This window comes from Sceloporus occidentalis, unplaced genomic scaffold (genome assembly GCF_023333645.1).
Source record: "Sceloporus occidentalis isolate IW3139 unplaced genomic scaffold, rSceOcc1.0.p SCAF_8, whole genome shotgun sequence".
Classification (NCBI taxonomy): domain Eukaryota; kingdom Metazoa; phylum Chordata; class Lepidosauria; order Squamata; family Phrynosomatidae; genus Sceloporus; species Sceloporus occidentalis.
Window position 1 is genome coordinate 49751086 of NW_028316988.1, and position 17978 is coordinate 49769063.

At 42.6% G+C, this 17978-nt stretch overlaps 2 protein-coding genes across 3 annotated transcripts in view; one reads left to right on the forward strand and one right to left on the reverse strand.

Moving 5' to 3' along the window:
- The first annotated feature begins 618 nt into the window (after positions 1-618).
- Positions 619-17978, forward strand: part of SYTL4 (synaptotagmin like 4) — a 29838-nt gene continuing 12478 nt past the window's right edge. The window contains exons 1-11 of the mRNA XM_089536688.1: positions 619-707; positions 4611-4777; positions 5420-5635; positions 6309-6418; positions 7606-7720; positions 9412-9519; positions 10428-10533; positions 12115-12205; positions 13182-13285; positions 15604-15690; positions 17468-17646. Of these exons, the coding sequence (XP_089392814.1) occupies positions 4668-4777; positions 5420-5635; positions 6309-6418; positions 7606-7720; positions 9412-9519; positions 10428-10533; positions 12115-12205; positions 13182-13285; positions 15604-15690; positions 17468-17646 (1226 nt within the window). The 5' untranslated portion in view covers positions 619-707; positions 4611-4667. The remainder of the gene's footprint in view (positions 708-4610; positions 4778-5419; positions 5636-6308; positions 6419-7605; positions 7721-9411; positions 9520-10427; positions 10534-12114; positions 12206-13181; positions 13286-15603; positions 15691-17467; positions 17647-17978) is intronic.
- LOC149308912 (uncharacterized) lies at positions 4772-17748 on the reverse strand. 2 transcript variants are annotated; one of them, XM_089536690.1, is made up of 3 exons: positions 16863-17748; positions 8407-8475; positions 4772-5060 (listed from the first exon to the last, which is right to left on the reverse strand). In XM_089536690.1, the coding sequence occupies exons 1-3, from the start codon at positions 17288-17290 to the stop codon at positions 5039-5041; spliced, it is 519 nt and encodes a 172-aa protein (XP_089392816.1). In that variant the 5' UTR covers positions 17291-17748; the 3' UTR covers positions 4772-5038. The 2 variants fall into 2 exon arrangements, with proteins under 2 accessions (XP_089392816.1, XP_089392815.1); XM_089536689.1 differs by having other exon boundaries at positions 4772-5902.

Below are 17978 nucleotides of genomic sequence, written 5' to 3' on the forward strand. Positions count from 1 at the left end.
TATGTGAATTCGCTAGTTCAGTGAATTTATGTGAATTTGAATTGTGTTTGAACTGACTTCCCATTGCCTGAAAACAGCTTGCCATTGCCTGAAATTGTGCGTGATCACCTCATGCAAGAACATGAAACCCCATGATTGCGTTCGGACTGACTTCCCATTGCCCAAAATTGCATGAGGTAGTCTATCATGCAAGAACGTTAAACCCCACGATTGCGTTCGGATTGCCATTGGATTATACTTCCAATTCCCCTTGTCTGATAAACTCCATATATACACATGTACACAGAGCCAAGGCAGTTAAAATGGTCTCAAAATGGATATTTTTTTCTGCAGTGGTTGTTGTTTTGTTTTGTTTTGTGACCTTAATTGAACTGATGTGGAACAGGAGCAATGCTTCCCAAACTCTGGCCCTCTGGTTTTGGACTTCAACTCCCAGAATGCCAGGCTACTGGCCAAGATGGCTGAGGCTTCTGGGAGCTGAAGTCCAAAATCACTGAGCAGCAGGCCCTGATTTTCTTTTCTTTCTGTTCAGCAGCCTACTTCACCTTTAAGGCTCTGGGCCTGAAGGGAGTTGCCTGGCAGGCAATGGCTCCTCCTCCCCAGCCAGGGCCAGGGCCAGGCCAGGGCAGGCAGGAAGGCAGCCAGCAGCCGCCCTTCTTCCCTCAGCCGGGGCCCAGGAGAGCAAGGCAGTGGAGCTTTGCAAACAGGTAGCTTCCCTTCCCTTCCCTTCCCTCTTGGTCCCCTCCTTCCTGACTCCCCTCCATGGCACTGAAACCCCAGGGAGACCTCCTTCTCTGGAGAACGTGCCTGCTGCCTCTGAGCATATGCAGAGTGCCTTTCTGATCTCCAGCCCTATTCCAAGGGGTAGGCTCTGGACCCTTGGTCCTTGGGGAGTTTGGGGCAGAGGAGGAGGAGGAGGAGGAAACAGTGGCAGACAGCAAGTGGCTTATGAAGAATTGGTTTTAAACACTTGGTTTTAAACTCTTTATTACTATTTCTTTAACTTCCCCGGCTCAATGCTAAGGGATTTGGGGAACTCTGGTTTTGTGAGACTTTGAGCCTTCTCTGTCAGAGAGCTCTCTTGCCACAATAAGCCACAATTCCCAGGATTCCCTAGCACTGAGCCAGGGCACTTCAAGCAGTCTCAAGCTGGATTGGTTCTGCAGTGTGCTTTGGACCTAAGAGGGCTACTATGCCTTTCAATTCTTAATATCTTGGGCGTAGTTTCATCCCAGTTTGCACATTTTGGCGCTGTGGCCTTCTGCGCAAGTTCTAGTGGTCCAGGTAAGAACTATTTGAAACCTGCCAAGAAAACCCTGGAATAGGGCTGCCATAGATCAGCATTAACTTAAGGGCAAATAGCAAACACTCAACACACACAGGGGGCTTGCCCCAGGGTTTGATCCCACCGGGGTTCTTCCTGAACTAATTTGAATTCTGCAAATAAAGTTGTATTTATTTTATTGACTGACTGGATGGATGGATGCACATGGTGCTTTTCAAGGCAAAGTCCTCTTGAGTCGGTTTATAAAGGATAATTGCTGAAGAGACACAGAATGCTTTTGCCCTTGTCTATAACTGTTGGTAACCCACAAACTCTGGAGTTGTAAGTCTGGAAATGTCAGCTGTTTTAGGACTGACCAGGACTGACTTGGTGGAAATGCCATCTAGTATTCACCAGCTGGTAAAAATATAAGCATCTTGGGGCAAAGGCTTATGCCTCCCCAAGTTCAGTTGTTCCCTCCACATTTGTGGCCTTGACCTTTGTGGATTTGATTATGCACAGATTTCATTAAAATATCATCTCTAGGATTCTCTACCAGCGATTCCCAAACTTCAGTCCTCCAGGTGTTTTGGACTTCAGCTCCCAGAAGCCTCAATCATCTTGACTAGTGGTCTGGGTCTTTTTATTTGCTGTTTCCCCACTTTTATGGCGGTCCCTATCCTCAGTGAAAGTGGAGGGTCTGCTATATACGGTTAGTAATAGGTTCAAGGAATACAGTTGGCCTTCCGCAATTGTGGTTTTGACTTTTGTGGATTTGATTAATATGTTCTCTGTAGGAATCTCTAGGTCCCCCAGTCTACGTTCCTAGAGAAATCACTTCTATAGGCATTTCAGCATGATTCTGTGATCAACGTCTGGCAAATGTTGACCACAGAGTTGCACTGGAGGATGTCTAGATAGGTGTTCTTTTAGGTAAAATGCATAGTGTTTTTATTTGCAGCTTTTCCACATTCACTGGGATCCTTCAACCCCAACAAATGTGATCACTGCAGTTGCTGACTGCTGCTTGAGAGAGGTGTGTATGCAGTGCCTGTGTGTACAGCTTGCTTAAGACCTAGCCAGGGTACAGTACTTAATGGTGTTTTGCGTTTTTAATGCTTTAATGGTAAAGAATTCAGGAATGCATCTGATAAAATTTCTCAAAAAGCCAAACAGAACTGTAGGGCTTACAGCCGGGGTGCTCTTTGCATTGTAATGGTGCAGCGCAAAGGTAAGTATCCCAAACATCTCCTGAAGCCATGAGACTCCCTTCCTGTTCTCCAAGAAGTGTTTGTCTTTCTGATGTCAGAGTTGAGTGTTTTCTTAGACATTTCCCCTCCCTATTGTGGGAGCTTTAAGGGCAGTGGATCAGGGAAGTGTGCATGAAGATAAACTTTGTATGTGTACTCTGGGTTGGGAGGAGAAAGGAAGTTGTTTGGCTAGAAAGTGCCTGGCAAACATCTCATTCTTTTGGCCTTTCTGCAGTATAGTTCAGCAGAGTTCTCTTGCCATGAATGTACTCAGGGCTGGCCCTGTCATTAAGGAGGAGCAAGGTGGGCACCTCAGGCAGCTGTTGGAGTCTTTTTGAATTATATGTTTTAAATGTGCTTTTAAACGTTCTATATTATTTTTATACTCTATTAGATATGCATTCTAATATAAACCGCTTAGAAAATGTATTACATCAAGTGGTATAATAATAATAATAATAATAATAACAACTATTATTTATAGCCCACCCAATCACATAAAATCAGGGCGAGTTACAACAATAAGGAAATACAATATAACAATAAGAAACTACAATACAATACACATCAATTAAAGGTCAAATCAAATACAAGATTGCAACACAAGTCAAATAAAATTCAAAATTAATCCCTAGACAACAGCCCCATCCCAGTCCTAAAACAAAAACAATAGAAAATAAATTAAGCTATAAAGTAGTAACAATAGAAATACATTAAACAATGGCAAATACCATACAATGCTATCAAATAAAGTTCAAAATGAATAGTATGCAAATATTGAGCTGTGATGAAAAATTGTCTCTAAGAAACAGGATCTTTGGGAGAATTTATGTAGTTATATTTGTGTTTTGGGAACTATTATATTAGAACATAATAGTTCCCAAAACACAAATATAACTATATTTGTCAAAACTAAACTATATTAATATTTTTTTAAAGGTGCGAGGGAATTAGCTGGCATAAAGATTAGGTACTAGGTAAACATATTTGCTCAATGTGGTGTCTGCATTAAAAAAAATACACCCTTTTACTACAGATTTTACATTGTGCCCGCGTCATAAGCGGGCGCCTTTTACACTGCTTCCAGCTTCTGCTGGAAACCCCGCGCCATTCAATGAATGGCGCATGTGCCCGCAACACTTGTGCCTCCACGCTGCCGTGTGCACGAGCCCCATTATCCTCAATGGGACTTGAGCATAGGTGGAACTTGCCTTATGTGGAGGGGTCAGGAATGGATCCCCACGTAAGGCAAGGGACCACTGTAATATCATAGAATAATTGCATGGCAGGCAGTTGAATACTTTGCTGCCCCTTAGTGGCCAATAAGGTGTTTAGGGACAAAATCTGAAATGTCTATTGTTTGGATCATTTTAAACAATTGGTCAAAAAATCTGGACTGGTTGTTGGGTTTTTCCAGGCCACATCTGGAATGGTGGAGATCCATGTAAGTGCTGTGTACTTTAGTTGCCAAAGGGCATGATGGTAGCACAGAGGCTGTCTCACTGCACTGCCTGTTCATGAAGGCAGGCGATAAACCTGCTGCTAGATACAGTATTAATTTATATTTACATTATGAGTATATTAACAGAAAGTTGTGTATACTGACTTAGTAATGCTAGCAGCATTATCACTGAAATCAGTGTGACTTAAGTTAGCTATATCTCACTTATCTAATTGATTCCATTTGGTGGAGAACATGTGGCCAACCAGATGTGGTTGGATACTACAGCCAGTGGTGAGGGATGATGTTGCAGCTGAACAACATTCAGAGGACCACATGTTCCACTTCTCTGGTCTATTTTCACCCAACGTATGTGAGTGATAATTTAAGAAATTGAACTTTTGTTCCTGACTTTTAATTTGAAACCCATATATTAAAATGCTAAGATACTCTGGGTTTTTCTCCAGCTTTGCGGACACTCAAATATTGTATGGACAGAACAAGATGCAGTGCTTCTGATCTTTACCTTTCATATCAGTTGCACTTGCATTCAGTGTAAACATTTTGGCAAAAACATTTGGATTTTCATCAAATGTGATATTTCCTTTTGTTGTTCTTTCCCTGTTTAAACTCTTTGTTTTGTGTTTTCTCCTAGCTTGGAGGTTGCAGCTCCACCCAGGGAAGGAGAGCTGGTTCCTAGACAGAACAGGACATGATGGAGGCTGTCGACCTTTCTTTTCTTTTGGAAGCAGAGCGGGATTTAATCCTCCAGGTTCTGCAGCGGGATGAAGAGCTGCGGAAAGCAGAAGAGAGGCGAATCAGGTATGAATGCCAGGAGGCAAGTATTTGTCAAGATGATGTCAGTCAGAGAGAGATGCCAATCTTGCTTTGGAGAAGGTCTAGGTGGCTCTGGTCCTCTTGATGTTTTTGCCCTATTGTTGCTATCAGCTTTAACTGGCATAGGTAATACAGGATTACAGGATTGAAGTCCAAAGCAATGAGAACAAAACAGTTGCCTGCCCTTGCTTTAGAACATTGCTGTTCAAAGTAATGGTCTTTAGACTGATGCTAGCCCCTCAGCTGTTAGTCAGAAGTTCTTGGAGAGCTTTGAAGAAAGAAAGAAAACATTGCAGTCAATGAGCACAAGTATGGTGCCAGTCCCTTGCACATCAGAAGGAAATCCCTGCAGGTTTGGCACATCAAATAGCTGAACATGCACTGCTTTAAAGGATCTGCAACAAGGGAAAATGCCCCTCCCCCCATTAGAGTTCTCAGAATTCCCCACTCAGCATCCCCTAAAATCCACTATCTGGATTGAAATATGGCTGTGGAATTTTGGGAGTTGTGATCCAAAGAAGCTACATTCCCAAATTCTGGTCCTTGGAGTGGATGCCATGTAAGAGTTCAGAGTAATTCCCTATATGGGCAGCTCTTAGTGACTTTTCTCCTTGCTCCTTGCAACAGGCGCCTGAAGAATGAGCTTCTCGAGATCCGCAGAAAAGGAGCCAAACGTGGCAGCCAGCGCTACAGTGAGCGGACGTGTGCCCGCTGCCAGACTAGCCTGGGCCGGATTAGCTCCAGAACGAATACATGCCGCAGCTGCAACCATCTTGTATGTAGTGACTGCCGCTCCTACAGTGCCAATAGCTCCTGGCGCTGCAAAGTCTGTACCAAGGAGGCGTAAGTCCGGCAGCCTGGTTTGGTCCAGATTACTTCCTGTTCTCACCCCAGTCTGTTTTGTTTCTGGGCTAGTTGTGGTTTGTTGTTGGCCCTGAACCCACATTTGCAGTCTGATTCATGATATATAGTTTACAATCTCTGTTCATTGGTTTTCCAAATATTGGTCCCCAAGTGTTATTGGTTTACAGCTCCCCAAATCCCTGGCCTGCATGGCTGGTTATCTGGGATCATGAGAGCTGCCAGTCAGTAACATCTGGAATCCAAGATCTGGAATGTAGAGAAAAAATTCAGATTTTAAAAAAGGATTTAAAGAAAATCATTCTAGCCCTCAAGGCTTACTTGCCACTCATATTGGGTAGAGAAGAAATGGGAAACCTCTCAGTCTGCAAGCCAGGTATGGACCACTGCAGGGAGACAGTTCCTAATTAAGCCTTGTTTCAGACTAAATAATGTACTTTATGCAAGCCAGTAAAAGTTAGAAAATTAGGTTTTATTTTTTAAATTAAATGAAAACTGCAATTCTCAGAATATCAAATTCTGTGATACATGGCAGAGTCTACACACAAATGGTTATCCCAGCATGCCTACTGCCCTGAACTGGTGAACTGGCAGTCGGTGGTTAAATGAATACATATAATTGCTTGTGGACTTATTTATTTCCTTTTTCCTGCAGGGAGTTGAAAAAATCAACAGGCGACTGGTTCTTTGACCAAAGAGTGAATCGTTTTGCTAATAGGCTGGGCAGTGACATCGTTCGAATGTCTCTTCGGCGCAAACCACTAGGTATGATTACTCTTGTTTGGAGGGCAGCAAAAAAGAGGCTATCGCCACTGGTCCTCATATAGGATATATATTTTAGTATTTTCCAATTGAAAATATAATTAATTTTTAAAAATAAGAAAACCACCAAATATCTTCTGTGTTGCAGCTGTTTTTGAGTTTGTTTCAGGTAGGTAGCTAATCCACTTCTCCCACCCATTTTTCTTCATTTAACTTGGCTATCTTGCTGGAGTCAGCCTGGATAATTTTGCTACACTGGTGCCAGTAAGTACACCTGTCTATTTTACTAGTATCGTCTTGGGAATACAAAGAGGCCATATGCTTCAGAGTACCAAATTACTGTGATGAATATGAAAGAAGAGAGCCATTGCTTTGTTTACTTTTTAATTTGTTTTTTAAAATTTGCTATGTTTATATCCATTTTCCGTTTAGTTAGCTCAAGGGAGTTTATATCTTCCTCTTCCTCATGACTATATCCTCACAACAGTCCTGTGAGGTAGGTCATGCTGAGACAGAGTGACTGATCGTAGATCAGCCAATGGTTTTCATGGCTAAATAGCCCACCACTCTAATCTAGAGACCACACTTGCTCTCTAGCTCTCCCTGGGCACTTTCCAAAGAATCTGGCTGGCTGGAGTAGGTTATTCTTGACTATGTGTCCCTACAAATTCTGATGCATTTGCTTCAAGTGCTGTCAGAGTGTTTTGACATAAAAAGGTGTATTAATTTTTGTGGCATCCGAGCTTTGTGCCAGAAAAGGTGCTCAGGTGCTAGCCATAATAAAATGTCAATTAAAAACAGAAACTTGAATTAGATAACATAATGACAAAGACATTCAAATAAATTAAAATCACTGTTAAAACTGTGAAAAGTGCAATATTTTAAGACATATGGGTGAAATAGCCAAATGAGGTAGCTTCCGGCTGCTTTGGAGGCGTGCCAGTTAAACGACGCACACTTCCAAAGGGGGCGGAATGTGCCAAAGCCATGCTCTGGTCCTTAGACCCAGAGCAAAAAGGAGTTGGGATAATCTGACTCTTGGTGTTGCTAGTTGGCTCCTGCATCAACATCCCGCCTTGGGAGCGGGCCATGTGGACAGGGGTTCTCACCCACTTCTGGCTGGAGCAGTCTTGGGCTGCTCTTTCGTGCCCATCTGTTCTGGGCCATATTTAACTTTCTTTTCCTTTCAGCTAGCAAAAGAGAGACAGCTGGGGAAGCTCTCCTTCAGAAGGCTCAGCTCAGTGATCCCAAAGGCAGCCCCAGAGCAGGGCAGAAGAGCCCTCAGCAGCCACGCAAGGAAGCTAGGTGACTCTTTCCCCATGCCAGGGTCTTAGGTCACCTGGCATCTTTCATTTCCCCTCTGCGGAGTATTTCTGTCTCACCTGAGGAAAGAAATGGGGCTAAATTAATATGTACCATCATCAGTCATGTTAGTGGAGGAGGCAGTGGTGGGAGAAGCACCCATTAGGATGAGATGGGCAGTTGTGTACAGTGCTGATACATCTCATCACCATGGCAGCATAGATGCATCCCAGGCAATTGGAAGTGATGGCACATCACCTCCAGTTCCCAGTTTTGGCCACAAATTATCTGTTCCTGTCTTGGTGGGTAATGGCGAGAGGGCAGAATTTTCTTTAAAAACCCAGTTTTCATAGCAGTTTAAGCAGTTTTAAGTGCTTTTTATTGCAAATTGCTGCTGTCCTGCAGGATTTGTGGGAAGTAGCTTATGCTAGGGAAAGAGGATGATTCTCATAGAAAAGGCTTCTGTACGACACTGTGGGCAGTGAATGAGAGAATCCTTCACTTTCGCTCAAAACACTAGAATTCAGGAACCTTTTACATTGTAATAGTATTCAAACATGTACTAGCTATGTTAGTCTGTTTCAGCATAAAAACATATAAAGGAATGTTTAAACTGAGAAAAAGTTGTTGTTATTTTTTGCAGAAGCTTTTGTGAATGCCAGTCTGCTTCATCAGTTGCATCTTCCTACCTGCACTGAGTTTGCTTGTATAGCTCTTGGTTTCTTGCTTCTTTCTGACTGCTGGCCTGGAGCTCAGGCCTAACAAAAAGACATGAGATTGACTTATGAGTCTTATTCCAATTGCCTTTCGGAATGGCAGGATCTTAATAGGTTGTATGAATCCCATAATCAGAAAGTTTTATATCCTACCCTTTATCATAAATCTTAAATCTTAGTGGGGTGGACTTGTAAAACAATATAAATAATTTAATACAATTCCAGATTTAAAACAATAAAACATCTGAAGCAGAATCAAAATAGCCAAAAACAGCTTAAAGGTGTACAGCTAATAAGTAACTTAGTCCTCAAAAGTTTTTAATAAAAGTCATATTTAGACTTGGTACTGAAAATAAACCAATGGCAGCAATTGGACCTCCAAGGGAGGACATTCAATAAATAGGGCATCATAGCATATACTGGTGGGACACACAGGAAGGCTACTCCAGGAGACCTCAGTTCTTGAACAGGCTGAATGTAGATGAGTTAATCACCCAGACAAGGAAGTCCCACAATTCATGCACAACTCCACAGAGCTAATTCTGCTGCCTGGGGGATTATGGGACTTGTCCAAAAAGAACTTTTCAAAGCTCTGCCATCAGATGTTCTAACCTTCTAGGGTCTCCAGCCGAAGTCTTTCATCCTACCTACTACCTGACTGTTTAATTCAAGTTTTGAGGGATTTGATATGTTACCTTTGAAATTCAGACCCAAGATATTTTATTGCCTGAGGTGAAGAACTAAATGGTACCTTCTCTCAGTTGGACTGGAAGTTTACTTCAACACTGGCAGTGGAGCAGTGTCCACCACAACCAATTAGGGAAGTTTGGAGTGTACAGCCTACCTCTCTTCTAATACATTGCTTCTGCCTTCCATTACTTTCTGCCCAAGGAGTTGAATCACTTTCCTTAATGGTAGGTCTGACTTGGGTGTTTTGCCCTTTTTTGTTGCTTATCTGTATGTGCTGTTTTCTTCTAGCTTGGCCCCGGAACGCTTGGAGCCACGGGACCCAAAGAGTGACACAGAATCTACTGAGAACATGAGCCTAGATGGCTACCATCCTATCTCTCCTCCTGCAGCTGCCAGGTTAGAAAAAAACAGTACCTATAGCAATGTCAAAGAGTAATGTTTCAGCCTTTTAGACCAAGGGTGAGTCACTGGGCCCCCAAGAAATTGTGGGACTGCAGCTCCCATCTCACTCACCATTGGCTGTGTTAGATACACTTGATGGCAGTTGCAATCTACAGTATCTGGAAGTATCACAGTTGACCATTTTTGTTATAGAACTTAGAATGTGGAGGATCTCTGAATTCTCTGAAGTAGCATTCTAGACAGTTACATCCGTTGAGTTCAGTTGTGAGAGAGCAGAGTGAGTGAATGAGGGTTGCTTAAAGTCAGAGAAAGGGGGGTAGTGTGGGAAGATATATGGCCTTTACAGACATTGTTCTCCTTCTTATTAGCATATATAATTGTGTGGTCTAAAGCCAGATTGTTAATGGGTGCTGGTTCCAGGGAGCACGCAGCTCCTTGGTTGCATAAGTTTCGCTCACTGCTGGGCTGTTTCTGGGCAAAATTCAAAGTGCTGGTTATGATGTATAAAGTCCTATATGGCTCAGACCCAGTTGAAGAACTGTCTTTCCATACTGAGTTTTTGTGTTTTCATTATAATTTACTGCCTTGAGTTCCAGTCTGGGGGAAAGATGGGATAGAAGTAAAGGGAGGGAAGGAGGGAGGTATAGGATGCATGGATGGGTAGGCTGGACTATTCACTCTAGGACATAGCTTGGAAAAAGTAGCTTGGATTGCAGTGCCAAGAATCACCCAGCTTCCATGGTCAGTGACCATAACCACTGGGAGATTCTGGTAACTTTTCTTTGAAAAAGTAACTTTTCAGAGTTCTAGTCTGGGGTCAATGGGTTGCTAAAGTCGATTGACCCTTTTGGTGTGCTGCTTATGATCTGTACCACCACAGGCTTTTTGTATTGTTTTTTCAGTGCTCACCAAGAGAGGACAAAAACTGTCAGCCCTTCAGGGTCCAATGCATCCAGCCTGACCCTCCCTGCCCGCTTCAGAGAGGCTTCCCCCTCCTGTTCTGACAGTGTAAGTTTGAACTTCTTCTCTAGACATTTGTACAAATAGAACATTTCTTGTACATTTTTGTCCTGGCCTGATCAGAGCCACTGTCTAAAAACAGATTTGTAAATAATGGCCCTTGAGGTCTCTTCCATCTGAATGATTTTATGATTGTACGGAAGCAACAAGTATACACACCAGGGAAACCTCACTTCCCCTCATTATGTGGCTGGGCCCCAAAGTTATGGTGAATACAGTAGATGAACTAGGGTTAGCAAAGTTTGTCTCATTTTGCCCCCTAGTGGTCTCTACGGAGAATAGGGAGCATTTGTTTCACACACACACACACACACACACACACACACACACACACACATCTCTCTTTTAGACCTTTTTAAAACAGAAAGCAAAGGCCTCTCCTGGGCCTAAAATGGCTCAGGGGGATTGAAATGACCAACTTGCCTCCCTCTGTGAAGCAGTTCGGGAGGGGGATACAGTGGATTTGTATGTGTGTGTTTGTGGGTTCAGCAAAGAGTGCAGCCCTTCAAGGTCTCTGAGAAGCTGATGCAGCCTCCTACCTTCAAAAGTTGTCCCTATCCAAGAAATTCATGTCCTCAAGCATGAGTGCACATTCCTTACTTTGAAGCCAAATTATAGTTGTGACTTACACAGAAAAGTTTTTAATGTGAAAACACAAACAAACAAATATTTAGTATGCAGGCACAAGCCTCCACTTTCTCTTCAGTTCATAATGGTGGGAATGGAGAAAGCAAAGCTGAAGTAAAATAACTCCTTCATATCTTTCACATTACATTTAAAAACAAAAGGAAAAAGGATGGGAGGTGAGGAAAAGAGAGGAGGAAAGAGAACGAACAGCAACCAAAAATAGGGGGAGGGGATAATGGAGAAGGGAAATAGGAATCTTTTGCCAAAGTTTATGGTGATGCTTAAATTCTATCATATACGAACTGGACAGTTCCACACCATTGGACAGCTGCATAATGCTTGTCTGTGATGCTGGCCAAGGATTCCAGAATCCATCAGCTTGGCGTCAGGCACTGTCTAACCAGTTTTAATGTGTTAAATTGTTGATCTCTTAAATTGTTTAATATGTTTTCAGTGTGTCTTGTTTAAAATTTTAACTTTTTAAATTGATTTTTATATGTATACCATCCTGAGGATGGTTTATAAATATTTAATAATGTTTAAAATGAGGATTAACTTGCTTGAGCAATGTAATTCTCCTCTGAAGAGGATGAGTGTAGGGTATCTGGAAAACTCAAGAATCCCTTTTACCAGAACAGCCCAGTTCTCAGCATGCTCGGCTTGTATCAGTCTCTGTTCACTGTGATGACTGGTACTTTGTGTAGTATAAGTGGGGGCATCAAACCCTCTGCGTATCTGAACATTTTTGGGTTTGAAAATGCCAATGAAGTACTTGGCACCTTTTACAGCTGGGACTGGCACAATATCAACACAACAACAGCAGGCGTTGCCTCTTGGAACTGAGTTTACTTGATATTTCAACAAGCTTGCAGTGGGGTGATTGATGTGGCTGTAGTGTCTCTGTCTGTGCCTTTTCTTTGAAGCTGGCTAATTCTTTCCTAGGAAGTTCGTTTGGGCAGCCAAAGTGCAGCTTCAGCTGATGAGAATGAAACCTTGTTCAAGAAGAACCCTAGAAGAAGACAGAGACCCTCAGGTAAGATTCCTTCAGAGCAGAACATGGGAGAATTAGTGTTGGGGATGACAGCTCTCAGGGTTTCTCAGCTAGCATAGCTACTAACAGTGCTGGTTGGGGATTCTGGGAATTGTGATGCCCCAAACTAATTTTCAGGCTCTGTTTAAGATATAATGTGCTGCTGTTTCCTATGCTGGCTGGTGTAGTATTGTGTTTAGGGTGTTGCGTTTTAGACTAGAGAGAGTTGAGTTCAGATCTTGACTCAGCCATGTATCTTACTTGATTACTTACATTAGGTGATTTGCTCCTTCTGATCCTATTCTGTCTTTCAGGATTGTTATGAGTCTAAAGTGCAAAATGGGACCATGTGGTTGACTGTGAGCTCTGTGGAGCAGGGTGTCATAAACAGAGATTGAACCGGGTAATTGGTCCATCAATCCCTGTGTTGTTTGTGTGTGTGTTGTATGCCTTTAAATCGTTTCCAATTTAGGGTGAGCCTATGTTGACCCTATCATGGGATTTTCTTGGCAAGATTTGTTCAGGGCAGGTTTGCCATTACCTTCCCCTGAGGCTGCGAGTGTGTGACTTGCCTAAGGTCACCCAGGTGGTTTCATGGCCAAGCTAGGAATTGAACCCTGGTCTCCAGAATCATAGCCCAACATTCAAATAACTATGCTACACTAGCTCTCAGGTTGCCACCTCCTAATTAGCAGGAGCTTTCTTGGGTCTTTTCCCAGCTCTTATGACATGCATTTCTTTAAATGTGTTTGATCTGGCTGTAAATATCATTCAGCTGGGAAAAAAGCAGGTGGAGATGAAGATGGAACTTTTTCCTCTTCAGATTCCTTGAAGGGTGGAGAAGCACCTATTTGAGATGTGCCTTGGGTACGGGATAATCTTGTTTTACATTAAAGGGATGGATTTGATTGATGGCTGGGATTCCTTCCAGTTCTGATGCTGAAACCATTGGTCCTCTGATTTCCTCTCCAATTGTTAGAGTACACCAAATCAGTGATTGACCTGCGACCGGAAGAGTCCGTTAATGATAATGGAACTCTGGGGGACAGAAGCAAGTCAGTTCCTGGCCTCAGTGCTGAAATGGTAAGCTTGTAAAATGGATGGGAACCATGTGGTCTCTCTGCTATGTGTGACTCCTGAAGGCTGTGTGACCATGAGACTATCCTCTCTATAACCGCTCCAATCTTTAACAAAATTGACACCAAAATGGAGGATGGTGCTTCTGGAAGCCCCAGGGGAAATAATTCTGGCACAAAATAAGGTACATTTCCCACAATTTATTTAGGGCAAGAAAACAAATTGTTTTTGGAAAATTGGAAGTAATCAGGAAGTCACTTCCCCATTTCCCAGGAAGGGCCAGATCAAAGTTAATGGCAAATAGGCCTGGCCTCCTGAGCCTCTGAAGCTGCATACCCCAACTGAGAGAAAGGACTCACTGAGTCCCAGGGTTAGGACCTAGCCTTTCCCCCACTTTGCACCTCATCTACAAATGTGAGGGTCTGCAAAAATTCCACTACTGTACTTTCCTTGTTCTTGGGAGTTGGATCTAACTTTGTTGTCTTAAGACACTTGATTCCCCTGGCCTGGGACCAACCATTTCCAATTAGACTGAGAAAATAGTTGGGCCTTCCCTACCTCTTCCCACTTGTACAGTGCCCTGTAAGCTTCTTCTTCCTTCCCTAGAGAGAGACTGGATAAATACAGTTATAACATTTTTTGGAGTGTGGCTACCCTCTGGTGGTGATGTTGCTGTTAGGTGGTTAGATATAAATCTCTTACTTACCTAAAAATTAAGTTTTATTAACAGAAGGGAAATGTATACATGTTGGTGCTTCTTGCTGGAATTAATAAATAACCACAGCGAATTTTCTTTAATCACAGCTTGGGTGATCAAGGAAAAATATATCTGTAAACCACAAAATCTACACAAGCAAGACCCAAGGAGGCTCACAGAAAGAGTCAATTAAGAAACCTTCACAACAAAAAAATAATTAAATTCATCATATAAAATAGTATTAAATCATTTGGAAGACTTATAAAAATTTAAAAAGATAAATAAAACATCCCAGTAAAAAGTCCCCTGCTTACATATTAAAAATCTGCTTAAACAAAAAGTACTTTGTCCACTGGCCAAAATTGAGCAGGGAGCGAGCCAGTCTGTCCTCCCATGAAAGGGAGTTTAAGAGAGTGGGAGCTGCCACTGAGAAGGGCCCTCTCTTGTGTCCTCACCAAGTGAGGCTGGTGGCAGGACTGAGATTGGATCATTTTTTCCCCAATTAGCTCTCTGACTTCCCTAAGTCAGATGGTTGGCTGCATCGTCATTCAGAGCTGATCAATAACATAATTTTTTTCCTGATCACAAAACAGTGAGAGCAAAAGCATGGGGGAGCTGCCCAGCTGAAAGTTTCCACAGGAATTGTGATTAGTCATTTGCTATCTTCTTTGCTAAATTCATCTCTGTGGCCTTATCCCCTTGGAGGCATTGAGCTGAGCTTGCCTGCCATTATAGTGCCTAGCCAAAAGTTGGTATTCCTTACCACTTTATATCATTACTGCAAGGATTCTGAGCTGTTTTCTGGATACTAGGATGCCCTCAGTATGTGCATGGTTTTTGGGAAGATCATTCAGTTAATCTAATATAAGGGTAGACAGAACCCCCCTTTTTTTGTACTGTCATTTTGCTCCCAAAAAAGGGAACAAAGTGCATATTCTCTCCTGGACATCTTCAGGAAGGTAATTTCACCTTTAAAATAGATTGCCTGTACTGTTTTTCATTTTTAAAAAATCCTACCGATTTTTCAAAACCAGAGATGGACATTTAGCTTCCTGGAGTTTTGTTGGTTCTTGCTTTTTAGCAGTTTTTGTAGCCCCTGGAGGGTTCTGGGTCAGAAAAGAGGCCCCCAAATCAGCCAATGTTAATAGAGTAGGAAAGAATTTGAAGGTAATCTTATCACAGCTGAAGCATTTTAAATCACTCATGGTAAAATCTGATTGCAGCAAAGTATATGAGATCAAAACAAAACTTGACAACTTTTAAACTGTTGATAGTTGTGTGTCATCTGTAAATGAGATCTTTCTTTTTTTAAAAAATTAATGGAGTTTTAATCTAAACTTGTTTAATTGTATTTTAACTTACTTACCTAGTTCTAGCCTTTTGTAAGCCACCTTAGTCCTGTGCTGGTGGCACAGTCCTGAGCTGTTTTCTAAGTATAATCCCACTTTCAGCATCTGGATTTCTGGTTGTAATGTCAGAGCAATTCAGCTGACACACACTTAACATGGAACATGATCTATGATAGTATGTGGGTTGTGGTAGTGTTGTAGTAACAGTTTAATATGCATAGGGCACATTGAAGCTGTTTAGGACATAACAGGGAACTCTTTTGTATGCCTTTCCCCAGGAAGAGGAAGAGGAAGACATAGATAGCCTGGTAGAGATCCATCGGAGGAGAGCGGCCAGAAGCAGCATGCGCAGTGGTGCATCCTCAGTGAGTGCTGGCCTTAATATCTGTTATAAAAATTCTGTGAGTGGAGGATAGGATGACTGATGCAAGGTGGGCTTATGGGATTCACTTTAACTGGTACCCTTACCAGTGGAAGCCAGTGGCTGTTGAGGTAAACATAAATTAAGGATTAAGAACAAAATGTTCTTGGATCATGCTCAGATGAGCAATTTATGATTATGACCTGAACCAAGACAACCAGTCTTTTAAAACAAAAACCAATTCCTTCTTTCCACCCACTTAGTTTTTCAACAATCTGATTTGGAGCAAGGAACTTTTTACAAAAAAATTAAGTTGTTTCTATTGTTAAATAATTGGGAATCTGAAACTCTTGCTAGTCTGCTGCAATATACTAAGATTTCCCAGTAAGTCATGATATGGGGACTAATCTGAGGAAAGGGAGCATTGCAACCAGGGATGGGGGGGGGGACTATTTCAGCTCCACTTCTATCACACAGAAGAAAGCTTCTTCCTATCCTTGGAGTCTGGAAGAAGTGGAATCATAGAGTTGAAAGAGACCTCAAGGGCCATCCAGTCCAACCCTCTGCCATGGAGGAACTCACAATCAAAGCACCCTCGACTAATGGCTATCCTGCCTCTGTTTAAAAACTTCTAAAGAAGGAGACTCCACCATACTTGGAGGGAGTGTGTCCCACTGTCAAACAGCTCTTACTCTCAGTTCCTGCTGATGTTTAGGTGGAATCTCTTTTCCTGTAGCTTGCTTACATTGTTGCCTGTCCTATTCTCTGGAGCAGCAGAAAACAAGCTTTCTTTCTTGTTTCAGAAAACAACCTCAATATGACACCCCTTCAAATAGTTATACAGGTCTGTCATATCACCTATTTAACCTTTTCTTCTCTAGGCTAAACATCCCCAACTCCCTAAGTCTCCCCTCATAAGGCATGGTTCCCAGACCATGTAGCATATTTAGTTGATGCAGAGGTAGGCTGCATCAACTGAGTATAACTCAGACCTGCACAACTTGGCAGTAGGTAAGGGCCAAAATTAAAATAGGCTAAACCATTTTGGGCTGCAAATAGGTTTGAATTAAATATTTATCTATTAATATTATTAATTAATGCTAATTAGAACTAATTAATATTAATTCAATCCTCCTCTTCCTCTGACCGGTGTTCTCCTCAGGAGACAGGCCTTACCTGTCCTTCGCCTCCTCCACCTGGCCTTCTCCTTGGAAGAAGGCCGCATGATGGAGGATCCTTGAAGAGTAAGCTTTGGCCCCTCTTTCTCCTCTTCCTTCACCCATTGGTCTCCTTGGGAGAAAGCCAAGCAGCGGAGGAGCCTTGCAGGGCGGCCATTTGCGTGTCCTCCTCCTCTTCCTCATGGCCATGTCCTCAGAAGGAGGCTGAGCAGCAGAGGAGCCTTGCAGGATGATTATTTGCCTTTTCTTCTTCTCCTCCGCATGGCCCTCTCTGACATTCCACATTCTCACCGGCCACTCAAAATCCTTTGGTGGACTACATGTGGCCCCTTGACCTGGTATAACTGATCTAAATATGAAACAGATGCCCAAGGTGATGTGAGTAGAAATTTGACAAGGAAGGTTAAATTCAGCTTCCTTCTCCATGTATTAAGGGTAGGCAACATGGGGCTCTAGAGGTTGTACTGCTATTCCCATGTTCCCTCATTGTTGGCTGTTGCTGGCTAGGGCTGATGAGAATTGCAATCTGGGGTGTTATAGGGAACATTCCTCCCCTTTGCAGCAAATGATTTATGACACTTTTTGTCTTTTAAATTTTCTTAGAGCACTTTGGGAAGCATGGTTAGTATTTATAGTGAGGCAGGTGATTTCGGCAACGTCTGCGTTACGGGTGAGATTGGTTTCACTTTGAGCTATGAGGAGAAGACACAGACCTTGTTCATTCATGTGAAGGAGTGCCGCCACCTGGCATATGCTGATGAAGCCAAGAAACGCTCCAACCCGTGAGTGTATACCATTGTGAATAACAGGGTTGGAGGGACAGTATTCACCCTGTTTGAGGGGAGATGTGAGGCTTGGCAGTTCAGTTTTAGGCCTGGTTTGAATACATTATGGAGTACAGATTTGTACAATTTGTTCAAATCAGTGCCCAATTTGTACCAAATCCTTGAATATCTTCAACATGATGTCTGAATTGACAAGCCATTCTGTCTCCCTGTCCAGCAGCAGTGCTTGGAAAATTTTGTGGTAATGCTGGCTGGTAGATTCAGAGAGTTTTACTGTAAAAAGTAACTTATCCCAGCTCTATCCAGAAGCCCACTGTGGCTAGAAGAAT